At 31.2% G+C, this 21005-nt stretch overlaps 4 protein-coding genes and 2 non-coding genes across 14 annotated transcripts; 5 read left to right on the forward strand and 1 right to left on the reverse strand.

Moving 5' to 3' along the window:
* The first annotated feature begins 5519 nt into the window (after positions 1-5519).
* LOC8269835 (transcription factor bHLH149) lies at positions 5520-6612 on the forward strand. The gene has a single exon (XM_002512478.4). It carries the CDS (start codon positions 5799-5801, stop codon positions 6420-6422), a length of 624 nt encoding a protein of 207 aa, XP_002512524.1. The 5' UTR covers positions 5520-5798; the 3' UTR covers positions 6423-6612.
* Positions 6613-13088: 6476 nt separating this feature from the next.
* Positions 13089-13207, forward strand: LOC112533765. The gene has a single exon (XR_003078128.1). It is a non-coding gene; the product is annotated as a U5 spliceosomal RNA (small nuclear RNA).
* A 950-nt stretch (positions 13208-14157) lies between these two features.
* LOC112533766 lies at positions 14158-14273 on the forward strand. Its single transcript, XR_003078129.1, has one exon. It is a non-coding gene; the product is annotated as a U5 spliceosomal RNA (small nuclear RNA).
* A 586-nt stretch (positions 14274-14859) lies between these two features.
* LOC8269836 lies at positions 14860-16530 on the forward strand. Of its 9 annotated transcripts, none has more exons than XM_048370220.1 (3): positions 14860-15036; positions 15453-16231; positions 16313-16530. In XM_048370220.1, the coding sequence occupies exon 2, from the start codon at positions 15508-15510 to the stop codon at positions 16090-16092; it is 585 nt and encodes a 194-aa protein (XP_048226177.1). In that variant the 5' UTR covers positions 14860-15036; positions 15453-15507; the 3' UTR covers positions 16093-16231; positions 16313-16530. The 9 variants fall into 9 exon arrangements, with proteins under 9 accessions (XP_048226177.1, XP_048226174.1, XP_048226178.1 ...); XM_048370217.1 differs by having other exon boundaries at positions 14863-15036; positions 15385-16231; XM_048370221.1 differs by lacking the exon at positions 14860-15036 and having other exon boundaries at positions 15045-15951; positions 16070-16160.
* Positions 16531-16716: 186 nt separating this feature from the next.
* On the reverse strand, positions 16717-19095 carry LOC8269837. The gene is made up of 3 exons (XM_002512480.4): positions 18860-19095; positions 18025-18173; positions 16717-17040 (listed from the first exon to the last, which is right to left on the reverse strand). Exons 1-3 carry the CDS (start codon positions 18966-18968, stop codon positions 16960-16962), a joined length of 339 nt encoding a protein of 112 aa, XP_002512526.1. The 5' UTR covers positions 18969-19095; the 3' UTR covers positions 16717-16959.
* Positions 19096-20060: 965 nt separating this feature from the next.
* LOC8269838 lies at positions 20061-20838 on the forward strand. Its single transcript, XM_015714955.3, has one exon. The coding sequence runs from the start codon at positions 20286-20288 to the stop codon at positions 20520-20522; it is 237 nt and encodes a 78-aa protein (XP_015570441.1). The 5' UTR covers positions 20061-20285; the 3' UTR covers positions 20523-20838.
* The last annotated feature ends 167 nt before the right edge of the window (positions 20839-21005 follow it).

Genomic DNA, 21005 nt, shown 5'->3' on the forward strand with positions numbered 1-21005 from the left:
TAAAATTTAAAATATTCTTATTATTATTAAATGATATTGGTAGGTAATCAACCGACCGAAAAACCAGCCCTTTTATAGGTAAAAACTATGAATATTATAAATTTTTTATATTTTTTCTTTTAAATATTTATTTAATAAGTCATTTCGAACAGTGCTTAGCTTAGGTCGACTAACCGGAACCGGTGAGATTATATATATATATAAAGGAACAGCTTAATTGAGAAGATTAGGCGACTGATAGAGAAGATTAGACAGACGGTCAACACAAGAGTCTAATAATTTAGAAGCCACATAAGTCCGTGACAACAAATGAAACAAACTGATAGTTTGCTTGTCAAAATTCAAGCTTTTGATAAATTAAATACCCAATAAAAACAAACAAGAATTCTTCTTTTCTTTTTTCTTTTTTTTCCTGAAGGAAATGACAAGTGTTGATTATTTAAGTAACAAATCCCAAGATAGGGAGCAGGACCCAATTGGAAGTTGCTTGTCTTATGTAAATCACATGCTTTAATAAAATCTTATGCATCCAGCTGTTTTAGATTTTATTTAAAACTATATGTTAATTCGTAGAGGCAGACCAAATGAAAATCCTAATTGGCTGCTTCATAGGAAGTAGTTAAGAGATGGGATAAGTAGGAATCTGGTTGGACAAATCTGTTAATAATAGAGATGACTAAATCTATAATTAAGAAATCTCTCGATTTCCTATCTATTCACATTAATAAAACTTTATTATTATAATATAATGTTGTGAGGTTTATAAGTATTATTTCATTTATTAAGAGATAACTTAAAATTAAAACAAAAATGCAAAGCTAAATATTTCTAATATGCCATAAACTAAGATTTGGAAATTTATTTCCTTTAACCCAGTATCAGAAAAATTTAAAAAATAATAAAAAAAAAAAAAGGCAGCTCAATCTATTATATAATATATAGTTTGGTGAGAAACCAAAACTATGGTCTAAATGATTTATTCAGAATGAAAAAATATTTATTATTGGTATAGAATTTCATATTGACTCTTCCTTTATGACATTGAAGCTTGTCTCACTGAAGGAGGCAAACTTTCTGGCATGTTGTAGGTAATGGGGCTCAATCTGATTCTCCTGAGATTTCTTTGTTTATTTTATTTATTATTTTTTTTTACAATCCCATAAAAATCACAAACATATACTAGTAGTTATCATTACCCTTACTTTGCTAAGAAATTATTTGTTTTTTTTTTAATTATTATTTGTTCCAACCCTACCCTTCAATGCTCATTTTACAGAGATTTTGGGTCCTTTGACATATAGTATGGATATGAACCCTAGCCTATGGCTGTGCTGTGCCCTAAAGTTTGCATAAACAAGTGAAATAGGGAGGGGCAAATTATTGCTATTAGAATACAATGAGGGTGCTAGAGTTATAGTTAGGACCAAACAATGCAAAAATATGTAATTGTGAAAAAGATTGGTTCTGTTCTTTGTTGGCTGGTAATTTGCTTATATATGTCTGGTCACTGGTCGAATTTAATTGAGGTATACCACATGATATAATAATACTCTCATTCTCATAAATGATTATTCCCCTTTTATTATTTCCTCATTAGCTTTTTTTTTTTTTTTTTCGGTCGTTTTCAGAAATCATAACTCTCCTTCGTTCATAGTTTCAGCACTAATGGAATTTCGTTTTAGTGTATAAGTATTTTGAAAAGTTCTTGCCTCGTATTCAGTGTATATCTTTATCTATATATTAAATTAATAGATGTTAATTAATATATATTTAATATTTTTAAATAACAAAATATATATCGATTATATAAATATCAAAATATAGAATATTTTTATATATGTCACTCTCCTATTTATTATAGTCTAATTTCTCAAGTATTTTATGATCAATAATTGGAGTGATCCTTATTGAAAATTTAGACTTATAGAAACATGAAAAAATTTATTTTTTCATATCGCGTTTTCTTCAAAATATTTCATACTAAATATGAGCATATAACATTTTTTTAATATATATATATATATATAAATAGTTAGTTAGTTAGTTTAAATAATCTAAAGCTTGCCAATTATAATTCTTAGGATTGATAAAAGTACTATTTTAAATACTTTAACGCAGTTATATATCCAAATATCTTATCGTTATCGGTATCATTCTTTGATCATCTCAGGAAACAACTCGACTCATGCATTTGATTAAATCTTCTAATGAATAATGTTGTGGTTAAAAACCAATGTTGCTAAACATAAAGGTTCACTATAATGATGATATTACTCGGTGCACCACTCGGCAATAGGCATGCATGTTTAAAGTAAGAGCATGGACTATTAAGAAGGGTGTTCAATACCAAAAAAAAGAAAAAACAAAGCAAATACAAAGACATGCTCGAGCACATGCATAATATTGTGACATCAAATCAAAGTTTATTACATACATTTCCCTCTCTTATGAAACATCTTTTGAGAATTCAATAACCGACACCATACAAGTTGTTGGTACATTTAATTCTATCTCAAGGTCATTTCTGCCTGATCATTCATGACCAAGTTCATATCTAAATCTTTTAAGAAAATATAATGCATAGAATTATTTATTGCATGAATCTTTAAATTTTCTAGAAGTTCAATAATTCACATTTGTAAATCATTTTCTGATTCTCATTATAAACGATATACTTGATACAACTTGCTATATCGGTAATTCTATACGAGTTTTAGGATTTGCCACCTCTGCTAAAGACTCGCTCATTTTATAAATAATTTGATATTGACCGGTGAACTATCCAGTTAATATTAATACTTCTTATAAATTTGAAAGTTGTAAAATAATATTTCGAATTCAATATTTTTTTTAAAACTAAAAGGCAACGTGAATTAAATTTTTTTATTATTTTATTTTTAGAACAATGTGGATCAAACTTGTCCATACTAAAATGAGTTAAATAAAAAGACAATATATTTAAAAAATAATAAAATAAAATAAAAAAGGGGGAAGAAGAAGATAGAAAGTGCCATGAAAACAACCACATGGGTTTCCTTTTTCCTCTCATCTTTTGTTTTAAAAACAAAAAATTTCTAAATGTGCATCACCCACTAATCATTGCTCACAATAAAAACAAATTCCATTAGCCCCACCATACAAAACACAACAAGTGGAAGCCAACACTTCGCTTTTGTTATCCAATACAACAATTCCACGTCATCACCTAAAATTAACAATTTTATTATATACTTTAGAAAAAAGAGAGGAATCTGATAACAACAGCAAACAAGGGCATATACATAGTATATTGTACCGTATACCGGCCTTGCAAGAAAAGATAAAAGGACACATGTGCTGCCATTTGTCTCCCTTTATAACAAAGTTTTTGTTTATTTATTTAATTAATTATTTACATATGCCACCTATATGTTATAGCTTTTCATAAATAAATAATAATAATAATAATGTGTGTTTTTTGCCCTTGCCCTTGCAGAGCTTGGGTAATATTTTTTGAAAAATTAAATTACAATTTAAGAAAAAATAAAAAATGCCTTAAATTTTTTTTTAACCTCTTAAAAGCACATTTAATTTAGTTTAATAGACACTTTATTTTTATTTTCTAATAATATCAAGAAGCGTTTAAATATTATAAAAAAATATATTAATATATCTATTAAGTTATATATAAAATTAATATATTAAAGTGATCAAGTAACTAAAATAAGCATTTAAATATGCGTTTTAGCAAAACAAATTAAGCCGAATTAAATTTTTTTTTTCAAAATTAGAAAAATCTTGATTACGGTGAGCGTAAAAAGGAAAAGTATTTACTCCCAATTGTGCGCCGTACAGCCTTTAAAGAGGTAAACTGATAAAAATAAATTACTAACTCCAGAAGTGTTTGGTAAAAAAGAAAAAAGAAAGTTCAGTGGAGTAAAAGTTTTTCACTTGGTTTTTACCGGAGCACATTTAAAATGAGATCCAATCTATCGTATGGGTCGGATTCAATGGACAAAAGAAATGTTTCACCTGCCACGTTTGACGTACAGAGAGTAAAACATCAAAAGCACCAGCAAATGAGAAAAAAATTATATTAAAATGAAAATACTATTATTACTAAAACAAATTAAGGAGGTTTATCCATTTTGGCTGACCTAATTGCTTAGCTTATTTATTTTTGTTTGTCTTGGTAAGCAAGTTAAGGTGATTGAAACTGCACGCCATGTGGAAGATTATGCCCTTTTTAATGACATAAATAAACATAATAAGAATAATTATAATCTAGGTGGGTTTAGGATGATGTTTAAGATTCCTATTATTGTTGGGTTGCTTGGAGATGCAAAATTCATCTCCATTCTTCCATCTCCCTTATCACTGATCTTACTTCTTTTAACCAAAAAAAATATAAATATAAATATAAAAGTTCAGAAATTATGTTGCTTTCTTCTTGTTCCTTTTTTTGCACCTAATTTTTCAGTTTAAACCAAGATTTAATATTTGAGAACAACATAATTAATAAGACCTCCATTATGCTTGAGACTAAATTAACATTATTGTGAATACCACATGCCCACTAGACACGAACATGAATTTGTTTAATCAAGCAAAGGCCTAATGTCCTCATGCGTGATGCAATCACCGTCTAACTCTTCAGTTATAGGCCTCTTATGGGTCTCATAATTATTTTGTAATCATGTTTTGCTGGGTCGGTCCAAATACCATTTAACAACAAATAAACACACTCGCTATGGCTAATTTTATTTATTTAATTTCGTTTTTGCAGTAGAATCACTGAGAAACTAGGCATTGTCGGATCATTTGAAGTGGAGAGTGTTTGTAAGTATTGTTTGTTAGCCAATTGAGGAGAAGTTTCTGCTAATAATCCGTGTTGAAAATGGTAACCTAATGGGTAATTATAAGTAATGCCGAGAAAGAAATTACGAGATGAAAACAAAATTGCACTTCAATTCACTTAAAAGATGAAATTATGTCACTATTAACAATAGTAATATTATAAAATTAAAAATTAACAAAAAAAATATAGAGTTTTTCATATTTTTTATTAATATGCAAATTATATTTTAATACTTTTATTAATGTTATAAAAGAATATGTACTTAAATTATTGTAGAATAAATAAAAATAATTATTCAACTAAAATAAATCATTTGTGATAAAATAATTATTCTAATAAAGAATAATTAGATAAAATAGATATATAAAATTTAATATTAGAATGAATCAATAAATCAAAGAAAACAATTTAAATATTTTAATTTTATATAAATTTACTTAAAAGTTTAATAATATTATTAAATTTATAAAGTATATGAATTTTTTAATATAGTAAAATAATATTCATAAAATAATTAAATATATTTACTATAATATTATATATTTAATTTCTTATAATAAATAAAATATAAGTATGAGGTAGCTAATTTATCTTGTCTCAATTTTGTTCTTATAAAATAGTTTAAAAGGATAGTGAGTAATCTTGTAAATGATAGTCATAATTATTCAAAAGAGAAAGAAAATAAAAAAAGACAGAGAGAGCATGAAAATGCATCTGCTAAATAAATGTGATTAAGGAAATGCCGCGTGGGTTTCCCGTGAATTGCTTTTAAAAGTCTCCCCCACTCCACCCCTCTTCCTTTTCTCTCTGTCTCTCTCTCTCCTTCCATAAAACCACATACACCAACGAACACTGTCAAACACTTTGAACTGCAAAAGTTCTTGATTCTTTAACAGAAAGAAAGAATTTGAGAGAGTTCAAATTCTTGTTAGTATATCCATTTTTATATTCAGTTACTACTATGGCGAGCTTTATGGAATCAAATTCAGATACGTCACAACAATTCGATCATCAAAGAAAGAAGCGGAGAAAACTCACTCACGATCAAACCTCCTCATCAAATTCCAATAACAATCAAATTATTGCTCAAACAGCAACGAGATGGAGAACCCAACCAGAGCAACAGATCTACTCCTCTAAACTTCTCCAAGCTCTTCGCCGATCTCGCCGGACCGCCTCCGCCGCCGATGATGCTGCTGCCGTTTCTCCTGCTGCCAAAGGTAGACAAATCAGAGATACTGCTGATAAAGTTCTCGCCGTCGCTGCTAAAGGTACCACTCGATGGAGCCGTGCCATTTTGGCGGGAAAACTCAGGTTGAAGGTTAAAAAGGTTAAAAAAGTGAAGGTCACCGGTGAGAGGAGAAGGGAAGCGGTGAGGGAGAACAAGAGGTTGCCGGCTGTGGATAAGAAAGTGCGTGTTTTGAGTCGGCTGGTTCCTGGTTGCCGGAAAGCCTCCTTTAGCAATATTTTAGAAGAAGCGAGTGACTATATTGCGGCTTTGGAGATGCAGGTTAAAGCTATGACCGCTCTCACGGAGATTCTCGCTGCTGGCGGTGGCGGTTCGCCGGTTGACCGCGCAAGTTAAGTGAATAGCCAGTTACAAACTTTGTTAGTTTATATGCCAGGTGTTATTACAATTTTTTTATTTTGTTTTTTTCCTCTCATTTTGTATTTTCATTTTCTTTTATTAAATATTTGTTCCTTTTTTTTCTTTCTTCTTTCCCTTGATTATCAATTCATGTACCTTAATGTATACGGGACCCTTTTTTTTTGTTTTTTTGTTGCCCATTTGACTGTTTATATGTTAATTTTCATTTTTGATTACAAGAAATGCCAACTAAATTTGAAGCATAAGCTAAATATGTTAAGAAATAGAAAGAGGAATCTCAACTTAAAATATTTTAAATTAGACATTTTTGTGAATGTTTCTTTCACTCTAGATGTTATTACATTTTTGTTTCAAAGATTTCAACTTTAGCATCACTTTTAAATAGTGCGATCTGAGTCGGGCATCTCTTCATTTAACACCTGTGGTAAACAAGTTTCTGAACAATCCACCAAACATATTGTGGATATATGAAGAGGTGTACGTTTTTGGAAGGGACTGAGCTAATTGAATTTACATAAATTGTTATATTTTTTTTGTTTCTAAAATTTGAATTATGATATATATTTTTAAATTAGTTTAAGTATCGAAGCAAAATAAATATGATGTTTATTAATGTGATATTGTGTTTGTCAATTAGAAGAAAGAAAAAAGAAGGAAGAATAACATGTAGCAGATGAGTTAATGGAATAGGGAGATTCATTGAAATTGGACGCAAACAAGATGAACTAAATTCACCAAACATGGAAAAGTATATGATTTAATTTTTTTAAAAGGAAGAAAAAAAAAGGGGGGGAAAAAACAACATTCGTCTGGCAGTTTTTATAAAGGATATTTATGAGATAGGAAATCGCGAATAATAAGGAAATAGTAAAGGATGGATGGGAATGATTAAAAAAAAGAAGACCAGAAAGTTTGTGCAATAGTCCAAAAACAGTCTAATCTCTAGTGACCAACACACCTTCATATCATGTGCCTTATTGGGCCTACACTTTCAACTGCACCGACCTCTCTTTGCCCGCACTCTCTCCTCTCCCCCCCCCCATTGCCCTTCCATGTGATCCTTAACTGTTTATTGCAATTCAACTACAAACCCCTCACATGCCAGTTCTCTCTCTCTCTCTCTCTCTCTCTCTCTCTCTCTTATTATAATCAGACTCTAGTACATCTCTAATTTGATGTTTATTTTTTAAAATAACTCGCTTTAATGATTAGAAGAAAGTTATCCATACATAATGAAAAGAAAATGTGTAAGAACCATGTATAATTTTGTGAGTCTGAGATCAAGAAGGAAGGGATGATAAGTAATATGTGGATCAATTAGAGTTAGCACTTATCAACCGAGCCAGGCTTGCCTTTTTAGCTTTTTGAAAATGCATCCACGTTGTTCTAAAGAACCAAAACATTATGGTCTAAACAAGCTTTAGACTGGAGCCCCACTCATTCTGGTGGGGGAGGGGAGGGGGTGTAGTGGTGGCTCTTATTAGGGCATTTCATTTTCTCATTTAAGAGCTAACACGTGTGCTAGAATGAAAATCCAATTGTCAATTTCTGAAAACGAGACATGTGGGATGCTAAATTGGCATCCCTATCAAAAGGGTGTTTGGAGCCAAATTAGTCATGATGATGGTTGAATTTATGGACCACATAATGTTGTGTATTTTTCTTTAGCCTACTTTTTTTAGTCTAACAATTTAAACATTATTTTCTGTTTGCTCTCTTTGAACTATGCTTGCCCACAAATCCCACATGCATCCATGTGCCTTCATTTAAGATTCTACTCCTTCCTCCCCATTTTTTTCTTTTGGATTTCTCTTTTACATTAATCGCCACATCAGTGCCCTATGACATTTATTTTGTCAATTAGTGCCACAACCCTCTTCTTGCTCATTATTTTTCTTTTTCTTAGCCATGAGTTGGCTCAATCACAAAATTGAAAAATTCTATTATGAATTCACAGCCGTGCTACGTAATACAACTCGACTGCCGAATGAACCCAAAAGGAAAAAGAAATTTCATGATGAAGAAACCATGGGAGATCATTATTAAGTTGTATCTATAAAAAGTAAACGAAGAAGACACACATGTATTTCGATTTAGGCCAGTCGGTCTCTTTGAAATGGAAGGTCACATTGGAGGAATTTCTCCTGTTCCAAAAAGTCAAGTTTGGTATAGTTTGTTGTCTTTGCTCATACAAATATCCTTAACCTTAAGTGGTTATGTATATTTGAGTAAATGGGAACCCTTTTATGAATCATGCATGAACCAATTCTCCCTTTATTATTTTTTTATGCCTTTTTTTCCTTTTATTGGTTAAGAAATAGGAAAGCAATTTTGCACAAACTTATAATCTTACCAATAATTGCAAAATTTTAACATATTTAAAGCTTTTAATAGATTAAAAGATCCACTAACTTGGTTTAAATTTGCTATTTTATTTTTCAATATGCAATTTTAAAATATTAAAACTCAACTTGTTGTGATTAAATTATGCTATTTATTCAATTTATTATTAGCTAAAAATTGTATATAAATAAAATATATCTATAATCAAAATAACAGAGATAACTTGGTAAAAGAGTACTAATTAACAATAATTCTAATTAGAATTTGACATCATAAAATAATTACCATTACTTTAGATAGTTTTGTAGCATCACTCAACCAAAATGCATTAAATCTTTACATGTATGACAAATTTAAAGTAAATATTTCTCCAATAGAGCAGTCCTTCATGAAAAACTAATGCATAGATAAGTTATTATTTCTCCATTTCCTTTTTCTGGTTAGGTGACGAAATTGAAGTCCAAATTTATGGTGTTCTTGGATTTCATAAATCCTTTGTCATTCATTTTTTGCAAAAAAAAAAAAAAAAAAAAAAAAAAAGAACAAGAGAGAAGTGGGGGGGAAATGGTCATGTATTTGATTTGATAGAAGAGCAAGATCTTTCTATATCTCTAGCCCTTTTAGCAACAGCCTCTGCCATATTAAATTCAAGATCAAGAGGGCATTCATTTTCCTTTTCCTTTGCCATTGCCATGATATCTAATACCATAAGGGGACAAAAGTATTAATGCCATATTAAATTAATTATATATGAGCTCACACCCATCAATCTATTCAACACATTGAATATTTAAGATGTATCAAAATTTTGATTAAGAAGCATATTTTATCTAATGTCTTTTACAATAAAATTAATTTTTAATATATGAATTCAAGCTTAAAATTTTTATTCAGTTAATTTGTTGCTGTTCTGATAGTTAAAATGTATTTCTCTAAGATTTTATATGAAAAAATGAATTTTTTATTTGATATTTAAATCAATAAATATAATCGCTCACATTTATTCAGAAGTTAGACGGATTCTCCGATCAAATTTTTAATGTTCACTATATAGTCTACACTGATAGTTCCATATTCACTATAAATTAAAATATTCAATATATTTAATTAGATTGTTTATCTTAGACCCAATTTATTATGTCTCATACTAGACTTAATGGATTAATAAAAAAAAATCAAAAGATTATAAAATTTATAACTTCTGCATTTCATTTCATCTGTAGGTAGGGAAATGGGAAATACAATTACTGCCTGATCTGCTCCAGTGACAAAATGCATTCCTTGAAGAACTGTAATGACACAGAGAAAGGAAAAAAAGGTTGCAGATGGTTTTACATTCAAAAGAAAGAAAAGTTTTAACATGTGCATGACAGGCCAGGTTTTGAATTCTGAGTGGCAGCAAATTTCCACTTTTCCAGGACGCTCGAGCCACTTCTTTTATTGGATTAGGAATTTGTATATTCCTTTGCAAATGGTAATATTCCTGTGTCCTGAAACATACATTTGTATATAATTCAGGTATTAACGGTCAATTCTAATTGGAGTTTAGCTAAGGTATGGTAAAATATGGAGGAAACAAATAAACACATTGGTTTTTCTTTTTTTCTTTTTTATTTTTATTTTTATTTTTGGGGGTATGAAAAGGAAAACACATTGCTATTATCTAAGAAGATTTGGTTTTGATATCGTCAAATGTCAACTCTTGGGTAAACCTGACCATTTATTTCTCATTTTCCTCATTTAAAAAAAAAAAATGATTTATTAGCATTTATTCTATTTGAATAGGGGCCAAATTGTATGGAGAGCAATAACTTTTCTTCTTTTATAATTGGCATTTTACCCCCTCTTTTTTCTTTTATCTTACTAATGACCCCAAAACAAACATTGCATGTGCCCAAATTGTTCCAACATTTCCTTTTTAAATACATATACATTTGAGCTATAATTGGATTAGTATTACCCCAGTGATGAAAAAAAAAAAAGGTATGAATTTCAAGTATTTTAATGGAAATTTCAAATAAATAAAAAAGGTCTGTCTTTTTCATAGTTAATTTGTGCATTGAGAAACTACTTTCTAGGTATTAGTATTTGAAAAAATAAAAAAAAATTTGAATAGTCTTCTTAATTTAATTGAAAAGATAATAATCTAATTTTGGAGCACTATAATTACAAACTTAGCAATTAAAAAATAAGAAAGAAAAGCATTTGATAAAGAAAAGAAAGGACAAAAACAAAGAAATCAGAAAATGAGCTGGCAAGAGATGATGCACCACCAAGAAGGACCCTCCAAGTCCAAGATCACTGGGCCCATTACTACTACAAGACAAAGTTTTCAAACAGGTTTTGGCAGTTAGTAAAGGTTAACTTAAGGCTACATTACATTTGTTTTTCATTCTTGTCGTCTTGTTATAAATCAACATCAAATTAAGGATGCTGCTCCCACCACTTGCCTTTGCACATATTAGATGATCTTCTGAATAATTGTATTTTTATTTAAAAAAAAACTTAAAATTTATAATTATTCATTAATATTTATGGGTTCTATTTTTTTCTTACCATTTTATATTATAGTATAATTTTCTATTTTAATTATTAGCTTAGTAAATAATTATTAAAAATTATCATGTATGACTTAATACAAATATTCTGACATGTCATATATTAAATAATAATATTCATAAAAAATTAGTAAAAATATTTTTAAAAAATAATAGTAAAAATAATTATGTAAATTAGGACTATACTATTTTTTTTTAGTGATAGTGAGAGAATAGTTTTTATAGCAAATATATCTCATATAAATAAATAAATAAATAAAAGGATTACAAGCTCACATGCCCTTTTTTAAAAATTTTATTTTTGAATGGCTGGTTTTGATTTATTTCTTACCTGTAAGCCTCAACATCTATCTTGTTGGTTGGTTGGTTGGTTGGTTTTTTGGTTTTTTGTTCAGTTTGGTCCCCCACTCTTCTTAATTTGACACACGTGGCTCCACAGTAGTTGGGATTACTTACCTGTTTTGCGGCTTGACCAGTCACCACTTCCTCTTGGACAGACCATGGTTAAATGCCTAGCCTGCCTCCTCATACATCGGACTTGCCTTTACATGCTCTTCCCTCTCTACTTCCTTTTGGTTCGGGATAATGGAAAATATTTATCAATGTCTATTTTCACCTTGTATAGCACATCAATAAATGAATAAATATTTTTATTTATATACTAAATCGATGAATAATTGATATACATTTATCAATTTTAAATAAAATAATATGTAATGATTATCCGATTTTAAAGTGCAAAACATTCGTATATATGCGTTATTCTCTTATTAATTGTTGTACGTATAATAAATCTAGATAAAAATCTTTTTATGATTATAATAATGTTATGAGTGACCTCTCATACAACAAAAAAGTAAAACCTCAAACTCAGGCTATGATTTGTTATATTGAGAAAATTAAGAGAAAAGCAATAGAAATTTAAATAAAAATCTCAATTATTTTTATTGTATTGAGTTGTAGATGGTATAATAGACATAATAATCTTTTTACACTCAAATTATAAGATAAAAACTATTTAATGTGGATGAACTTTTGATTTTACATTATTAAAAATAGATGTTCTTACCGTTTAAATTATGATTCAATTACAAATCTTAAGTAACAGGGTGTTTTTAATATTCTCTTGAATTTAACACATTAGCCCAGCCTCTTAAATATAGGTTGAGATACCACAATTGGCCCATCCAAGCCTATAGTTTTGCCGGGTGATGTATATTCGAACAAGGAACGGGCATAATAGATATTTGAACATCAATTAGCATGTTTGGAGACCATTTCCTATAGTGTTGGTTCCTTTATTCCCTCTCACCACCGCGCAAAAGGCACGATGCTGCGGTGTTCTTACAATAATTGATAACAAACGTTCTATACAACAAATGCACAGCTGGGATTACCTACTTCAGTTCTGAGAAAGATGAGTAGCAATTACATGCAGAGAGGCAGAGAAGGAAATGAAAGTTGCGGAGTTATCTCGAGCTTTTGGTAACAGATTTTTGCAACCAATTTACATTCAAAAGGTGCCAATCCGAGCCACTATAAAAGAACTGAATGGGATCTATTATGATGGGTTTTGTTATGTAAAAGAGAATAGGGAGCTAAAGGCAGTAGCAAATGTGCAAAGAGTAGTAGCGCGCGGTGTTGTGTATGTTTGCTTAACAACCCACATCGAACAGGAAACAAGAGAGAGATGAAGCAATGTATTATAAAAGAGCAAGGAAACAGTCCAATAGAAGCACGCAGCCGCGCGGTAAGCACAAAGCGAACTATTCTTTCGCCTTTTACTAAAGAATACCGTGTGCTTGCCGCAAATAGCGGCATACGCCAATTTTTGGAGGGTTCTCTTTTCTCGGAGAGGATCCACGCAAGTTTAGTATTTTAAATTGTTGTAGTCTTTCATTGTTTGAGTAATAATTCTGATAGTAATAATTATACATGAGATAAAAGATACATAACTATGTGCAGGCAGTGAGTGAGTGGGACCGCAATGTTTTGTCCTGCAAGTATGGGAAGTATGTGTGAGATACATGACCACACAATAAATTAAGTGGGTTGTTTATCCTAGTAATTATATTTCCCAAAGGGCAATTTTCTCAAGAATGTGCACGGCAATAAATTTATTTCAAGATCTTATGCTTGTTCTATTTTTGAAGCAATGACAAGGTGATGTTTTAGATAGTCTTCTAATTTTTAAAACGTTTGCTTTTTCAAATTTCAACAAGAAGTCATCTTAAAGCTTCGACGTGTTTGAAAGACGCTTTTTTGCTAGTGCAAGTTTTCAATATTTAGGACTACAAGATTACCAAGGATCGTTAGATTGATTGATGATCAAATTGGCCTTCTCTATGAAGAGATAATCTTCTGAGCTCTTCTCTTTCAGCAATTTCCAAAAGCCAACCCTTCGATAATCCGTAACAAATGCTTGCATACAGTTGGTACCTCGTAGCCAACTGCTTAAGTTCCACATAAGAAAAATAACATGCAGTAAGGAAGAGGAAAAAGAAGAAGAAAGAAACCAAGTTAAGGTCAGAATAGAACCCACTATTAAGAAACCAAGTGAAATAACTGAACTAATTGCAGGGTTTTGAAGGTGCCAACATAATCTAAGTATAAAAGGTCAGAATAGAACCCACTATTAAGATGGGTTTTGCAGTGTCAAGGTGAGAGAGGTAGCTTTTAGCATAGCAAGAGAAGCGGGAACAGTAGTGTGTATTTTTAAGTTTAGTCTTGTCCCACAACGGGGAGACGTGAAATGAGAGATGAGCCAGCACATTAGAAAAGTGAAAGGAAATGAGGTTGCAAATTTACGCAGCCGCGCTGTAAGCACAGAACGAACTATTCTTTCGCCTTTTACTAAAGAATACCGTGTGCTCGCCGCAGATTGTGGCATACACCTATTTTTGGAGGATTCTTTTTCTTAGGGAAGAGTTTCCACAAAATCAATCATTATTTGAAGATAATGAAAGCAAATTTATTGTTGTATTTTTATGATCGGGAAATTAGAACCCAAATGTTTCATTGAAGTTTTCTGTTATTATCTAGAATGTGTTTTTATTTGGCTCCGACTTTATAATTAAAATTTTTGAAATTTCAATGATGTGGATAATTAATTATAATGATAATTATAAATCAGCAAAAATAATTTATTCTAAGACTTAATATAGTTTATTTTAAGACCTAATAACATAGTTCATATTTGTATGTGCATTCCTTAATAATGTAAATTTTTTTTATTAAGTTCATATTTGTATGTGCATTCCTTAATAATGTAAATTTTTTTTATTAACTCATTAATGTAACTAGTTTATATTATTAAGTAGAATTGATTTGTCACGTCATTTTTTATTATAAAATTTAAAAATATATTATTAAAAATTAATTAAAAATATATGTATTTATTTTAAAATTTTAAAACAGTTGAATAAAATTATTAAAGTATATAAAATTTAAAATTTAATTAGTAATTAGAACATTTATTTAAGGAGAGTTCATTTTGGGCAAAAAGGTTTAAAACAATATGACAGCATATTTGTTTGGCTCAAAAGCTAAAAATGGGAAAAGACAAGGCGCTTTATAACAACAAATGGTTTTGTAAATTATAACGGTTTTTTTAGGAGCTTCGAAGCCTTTTCAAGATTCGAGGCTTCTCTCTATCCAGAAAACTTTCTCTTAGCTGACTATTTCAAATGGTATGTCCTAATTGTCATCATTTTGCACTTCTAAAAAAAAAAAGATCTTTTTTATGTCTCTTTCTGTTTGTTTCTTGGGAAATATAATCATGGAGAGTCTTTGCATTAACATTTTTATGCTCATTCTTATACATCCAAAAGACAATGATACTTGGCGATAAAATCGTGTACTTGTTTATTTCGTTTTCTTGGATTCCACATTTTTTTCTTTGTTTTCTTGGATACCAAACAGGAGAATGTGGATTTATGCGCAGGAAATTCTACAAATCCAATAAGAAAGATTGTTTCTTTGTATTATCCTTGAGATTTTTCACAATGCGAATATTTCTTTTTGCTCCTGAATGACAGGATACATAGATCATAACTTCCTCGGAGTTCTACTAACAATTACAATTATCTATTGATTCTATTTGAAGAAGTGTAGCTTTGTGGACATTTTTAGAGTTAAAGGGAGAAGGATAGAGATTGAGTATGTTTGATCATCTGTATACAAGAAGTAAAAGCATTGCTGATTTGGAAATTGGTGGGTATTCTAGTGAAGATGATGAGGGTTCGAGTGGCGAAAAAGCTGATAAAAAGCTTAATGGGTTTTGGAGGAGTGGGTCTCTGAGTTCCATTAGAATGACAAGTGATGATTCATTGAGTTCTAGTGGGAATGTGGAGATATTAGAAAGAGAGGGAGGGGAAATGGTTAAAAATAGTACCGATAATGGACTGGTGAAGGAGAAAAGGAAGAAGGGCATGCATAAACCACCACGACCGCCTAGAGGTCCATTGTTGGATGCAGCAGATATGAAGTGGCTTAGAGAAATGTCTGAGCTTGGAAAGTTGAAGCATGCTAGGTTTCAACGAATGAAGGCAATGAAGAAGAGATCAGAGAGGGCATCATCGTCTAGCAATACTATTTTCCCAATGGTCGTTACTGTTGTCTTCTTTTGTGTGCTACTTTTTCAAGGTATTGCAGTGCTTAATTCGGATGCTAGAGATAAAATTTTAAGCCTTAATGTGTGTCTGCTTCTTTGTCAACTCACAGGTTTCTTGGGTTTTCGTGTATAAAAGCTTTTGGATGTACTCTTCTTTCCAATTGCATTGTTAGCATTGGTGGATCTTCCAAGCCTGTAATGGTAACAGCATTGAAGGAGTCTTCATCTTGTTTGCAAGTGAAACAAGTTGGCTTTAGCTCTAGGTTTCCTAAGTATAGTGCTTCTTTTTTTAAAACCAAGTTATTACTAATAGCATGAACTTTTTTATAAGACTTTGGTGCTTTGCCTTGCAGTTATATTTGAATGTCCTGGATCTGTCCCACTGGAAAATGTGCAAGAACAAAATCTTATTGGCAACTGAAAGTGGCAAATTTTATCTTGTACTAGTGATGCTGGAAAGGAATGGTTTCTCCGAGTGCATTTATGTGTAAATTTTTCTGAATACTGTTGAACTATGTGTTGTTTGTAACTATCTAATTTATGTTAACAGTTCCTTTTCATTTTTGAATTCTGCTAAATGGGAATTCAAAATGTTGTTTCTCTTTTGGATTTTGACGTTAAATGCCTGGAACCTCTTTGCCTCCACAAACCATAAAAACCATTATGCATATATCTATATACATGCCTCACAGGAGTGGAGGAATGGAATATGCCTACCAAAATCATTGTTTCGGACTTCTGGTCAAACAAAGAGAAAGAGGTAAAACATTGTTTTGCTTAATCTGCTCCTTATCCTTAATCTGTTCTTAAAATGATGCTTCAAAATGTGGTGATAAAAAATAATCTACAAAGTCCATGAAATCTGACAAAAGAGATATACGACTTCATATGTCATGAGATCAAACACTCTGAAACCTTAGAACCACAAAGCAAACTGATTCGGTTCTGTTTTGCAGCAAACAAACATCTTCTCATCCTAAGGACTTAAGAAACTGGCAACTTATTTTGCTTTCATAAGGTCAGCTCTGGGCCTCCAGAGCCCCACCCTAAACTTGTGGGCATAGTTCAATATCAGCTTCCTCTGCAAAACCAAAATCACATGTTAGTAACTGTAATTCTCCATGTTTTGATTGCAATCAATGAACATGACATGCATCCTACAGTCCTATGGTGAGTTCCAATTCAAAATGAACATAATTTAGAATGGTCTGAACAAAATTTGATCAAAGCATCAACAGTGACAGAGTTCTAAAATTCCCTTTTCAGTTGCAATTCTGAAATTGGACCAGGCTACCCAAACTTCTGACACTAGGTTTCCAGCAAAACTAAGAAAAATATCAGTTGCAACAAGAAAATAGGAAAATGCACATGTGCTGGGATCAAATTTTAGCTGATGATTCAGAAACTTCAACCCCATTTTGTTCTCAGCAAATCCAAATCAACTGCAAACATGCTAACACCTCCAAACAGAGAATTTAAGCTCTGCAGTATGTACAATATTACATTATTCCAGATGTTTCAATGCCATGTCCCTTATAAGGGACTTTACAACTTGACCAGGACTAACCACGGTATTTCATGAACAGATTTTATTTGGGTACAAGTACAACCTGCATGGTATATGAGGATAGAAGTAACAAAATAACTACACAATGATTTCATGCATACTCTTTCCATTTGCAACAAACAAAAGAAAGTAGAGGCAAAAAGACTTGATCTTCGGCTCATATGTAACCGCCAATAAAAGTATGAATTTCTCAGTTAGAGTCTGACTAAAGTAAACTCTTTCACAAATGAGATAGAAAATCCCTTAGATTTATGGATCCTATGTTGCTCAACCAGCGAATAATGTAATCAGGCAAAGGAAAGATTAGCTATATCAATCGTATGATTAGTATCTTATCAAGATAAATTATTAGAAAAAATAACTATCTCATCTTTCATATTATAGGCTATAGTTAATGAAGAAGAGATTTTGACACTGATCTAAAACTAACATACAGTAGACAAACAAAATGAGGCCACAAGAAAACAACAAAAGAGTTCACAGAAATGAGAAAATTACATGTTGGCAAGGAATGCCAATCTTCTTGAGCTTTAAGGTCCGCGTGATAAGAAGTTTCTGAAAGTCACCAATTTCAGATTCAAGCTTGGCTGCATGGGCTTCAACTCCTTTCCCTATTCCATTTAGAAACTCTGGAATTCCAACTTTCACTGCAATAATAATCACACCCTCTAAAACACATTTCCAGGTTCTAATTGACTAAAAACAACAAATGTTCTGCTTGAGGGCAAAACATCAGAAAAAGAAAAAACTAAATCCTACTTTTCCAGACATGATAAAGCAAAACATCCACTTGAGCATACATCTTCCAAAACTTCAGAAACATATAAAAAACTAGAAATTGAGATTCAGTACTATTTTTAACAAAATAAAGTTCTTTTCTCCATTTGCTTGCTAAAAACCCACTTGAGACAAATATAATCCATTATTTGGGACATGAAATTTAAAACACAATGGTTGATTGCCTAACTCTGTAGGCTATCTTGCTTAAGAGCAGAAAACATCCTTTCTAAAAACAACTAGTCAAAATAAACCAGCATTAATATAGAGCACATAACCATAGACAAGAATTAAGTTCCAAACAGTGACTCAGCCCCCCGTATGTGTATGTATGAATCATTATCTCCAATATCTCAAGAACAACACAGACACAATAAAACAAAAACAAACCAAATCACCAAACAGCTAGCTAGCTATTTACAGCGATTATTCCAGCTTATGAAAGCTTCCGACTTTAATAATAACCCAAATCTTCAAAACCCAATAATCTATTTCCATATCCTATCAGAATAAGAAATAAAACTCAAGAGTGAAATGTGAGCCAAGAAACTAATACCTATGTAAGGTGGGGATTTGGAGAAAAATCTGACGAAGCCAGGTGTTGAATTTGCTTGTGCAAACACTGAAAATTCCCTCGTGTTGTTCATTAGTTGCCTCCATGCCATCTTTGAATTTCAATTCAATCTCTGAACTGTATAGTGTATACGATCAAAGAGACGGACTGCTCATAAGCAGAAACCAAACCAGGCATGGGGTTTTTCTAGGAGTTGCGGTTTCGCGTTTCCTGCAAATAAAACGCACGGTTTCATATACACAAAACGCACAGTTTCGGGTGGCACACACGTGTGTATCTTACACGTGCATTCACTGTTTTTTCTTTTCAACCAACAAATGTTTATATTTACAATATAAATAATGTAAAAAGAAAGTTAGGGCTCGTTTTCGATTGATGGATTTTAAACTTTATAAATTTAATTTAAATTTATTATCTGACAAACAAAAGATATCTAAAGCCATGTATTTTCTTTTAAGAAAACTATCCCCTAGAGTCCTTCATTTATTAGGATTTTAATATTATTTCTTATAAAGTGATATTATCTCAAAATTATATTCAACTTTAAATAAAATCTCATCATTTTTATGTTTAATTCAAGTAATAAATTTTAAAATTTTATAAATTTTAAATCTATAAATTCTAAAATACACATATGTGTCTTAACCTCAAATTAGTTAAAAATATATTAAATATTTTATCTTTTTTATTTTTTATTCACACTATCTAATATTTTTATAAAATTATTATTTAATTCTAAAATATTAAAAGATGGGCAATATAGTTAAATTAGAAGAGTTTTTAAGATATTTAGAAGAGAAAATATAAAAATATTTCACATCATTTTATATAAAAGAAAATAAATATTCAAACAATAATGAAGTGAGATTATTTTATAAGTAAATTTTAAAATTAATATAAAAATAAAATAAAAAAATTAGAAATTCAACAATAATAAATAACAATCTGTCAGCCACTACTAGAGTCCAATTTTCTACAAAATTGAATTTTTTGTAATCTAGTTAAGATTCAAAATTCCCCCCAATACATTACACAAAATAATTCAAACTACTGCTTCTTTTTTTCTCCCCTCAAATTTGTCTCTCTTGATTAAAAATAATCATCTACTAACCCAGCCCACTCGCCTCATTCTGTGAACTTTCAATCTCAACCGTACTAATTTTAGCAGACTTGGAATGAATGTCATCCATCCACCTACTAAACTGTATTCCTACATCAATCACTATACATTGATGAAATTGGCCATACAGCTCACCAATTTAAAATATACACTTTTACACCTTATCATTACTCTTCCAGGGTATAAAATAAAACCTTGCCTTGGTTTGGCTATATAAACTAGATAGTAATTGAGTCTGCCTGGGACACTCAAGAAACCGAGAGATTCAAATAGTGAGAGAGAGCGAAAATGGCGGGGAGGTGGTCCACGTCAGCATTGAGGTGGCTAGGAGTAGACACGGCTTACTCTCTCCTCCGGTGGCCGCAGTTCATGTCTAGCTCGTATTTATCGCCGAGGTGGCCGGAGCTAAATTTAAATTTCTCCATAGTTGACGACGTCGTATGGGGTTTAATAACAGCGTTCGAGTCAGTTGCTTTGGTTTCCATGCTCTGCTTCTTCTTTCTCTTCTGTGGCTGCACCATTTAATTAAATAATTAAAAGTTGTACTGGTCGAAATCGGAGATTTTTTTTTTGGTGGCGGAGGTAACGAGGATAACTGCCGGCGAGGGGGATTTAGAAGGGGGAATGAGCAGGCGAGGCGCGTGGTGGAGAACAGCTTTATAGCAGATTTTTCTTTTCAAAAAATGTTATAAATATGTAATGGGCCAAGAGCAATTGGGCTGTCAGTAAGTAATGTGCTCGAGCAATTGATAGGAACATGCTATGGGTGTGGGTATGGTGTATTAGTAGTATTGAGTATAGTCTTTGTGTTGCTAGAAATGAAATTGGACAACTTTTCTTATATTAATAATTCATGTGTAGAGAACGAGTAAATCGGTCATCGTTTGGTTAGAGGAAGGCCAGCAAGATTATCACCTAATTCATATATTTGTTATAAAAGAAGGGAATAATTTCATTGCATAGGCCAAAGCCTGAATAATAATAGTACACGAGAGAGTGCTGATACGT

This window comes from Ricinus communis, chromosome 10 (assembly GCF_019578655.1).
Source record: "Ricinus communis isolate WT05 ecotype wild-type chromosome 10, ASM1957865v1, whole genome shotgun sequence".
Taxonomy (NCBI): Eukaryota; Viridiplantae; Streptophyta; class Magnoliopsida; order Malpighiales; family Euphorbiaceae; genus Ricinus; species Ricinus communis.

Excerpts from the sequence above, each read along its gene's own strand:
- LOC8269835 (XM_002512478.4), top strand. The coding sequence starts at position 5,799 with ATGGCGAGCTTTATGGAATCAAATTCAGATACGTCACAACAATTCGAT.
- LOC8269836 (XM_048370220.1), top strand. The coding sequence starts at position 15,508 with ATGTTTGATCATCTGTATACAAGAAGTAAAAGCATTGCTGATTTGGAA.
- LOC8269837 (XM_002512480.4), bottom strand. The coding sequence starts at position 18,968 with ATGGCATGGAGGCAACTAATGAACAACACGAGGGAATTTTCAGTGTTT. Across the intron at positions 18,174-18,859 it reads CAAATCCCCACCTTACATAG|TGAAAGTTGGAATTCCAGAG; the intron begins GTATTAGTTTCT and ends TTATTATTGCAG. Across the intron at positions 17,041-18,024 it reads TTGGCATTCCTTGCCAACAT|AGGAAGCTGATATTGAACTA; the intron begins GTAATTTTCTCA and ends TTGGTTTTGCAG.
- LOC8269838 (XM_015714955.3), top strand. The coding sequence starts at position 20,286 with ATGGCGGGGAGGTGGTCCACGTCAGCATTGAGGTGGCTAGGAGTAGAC.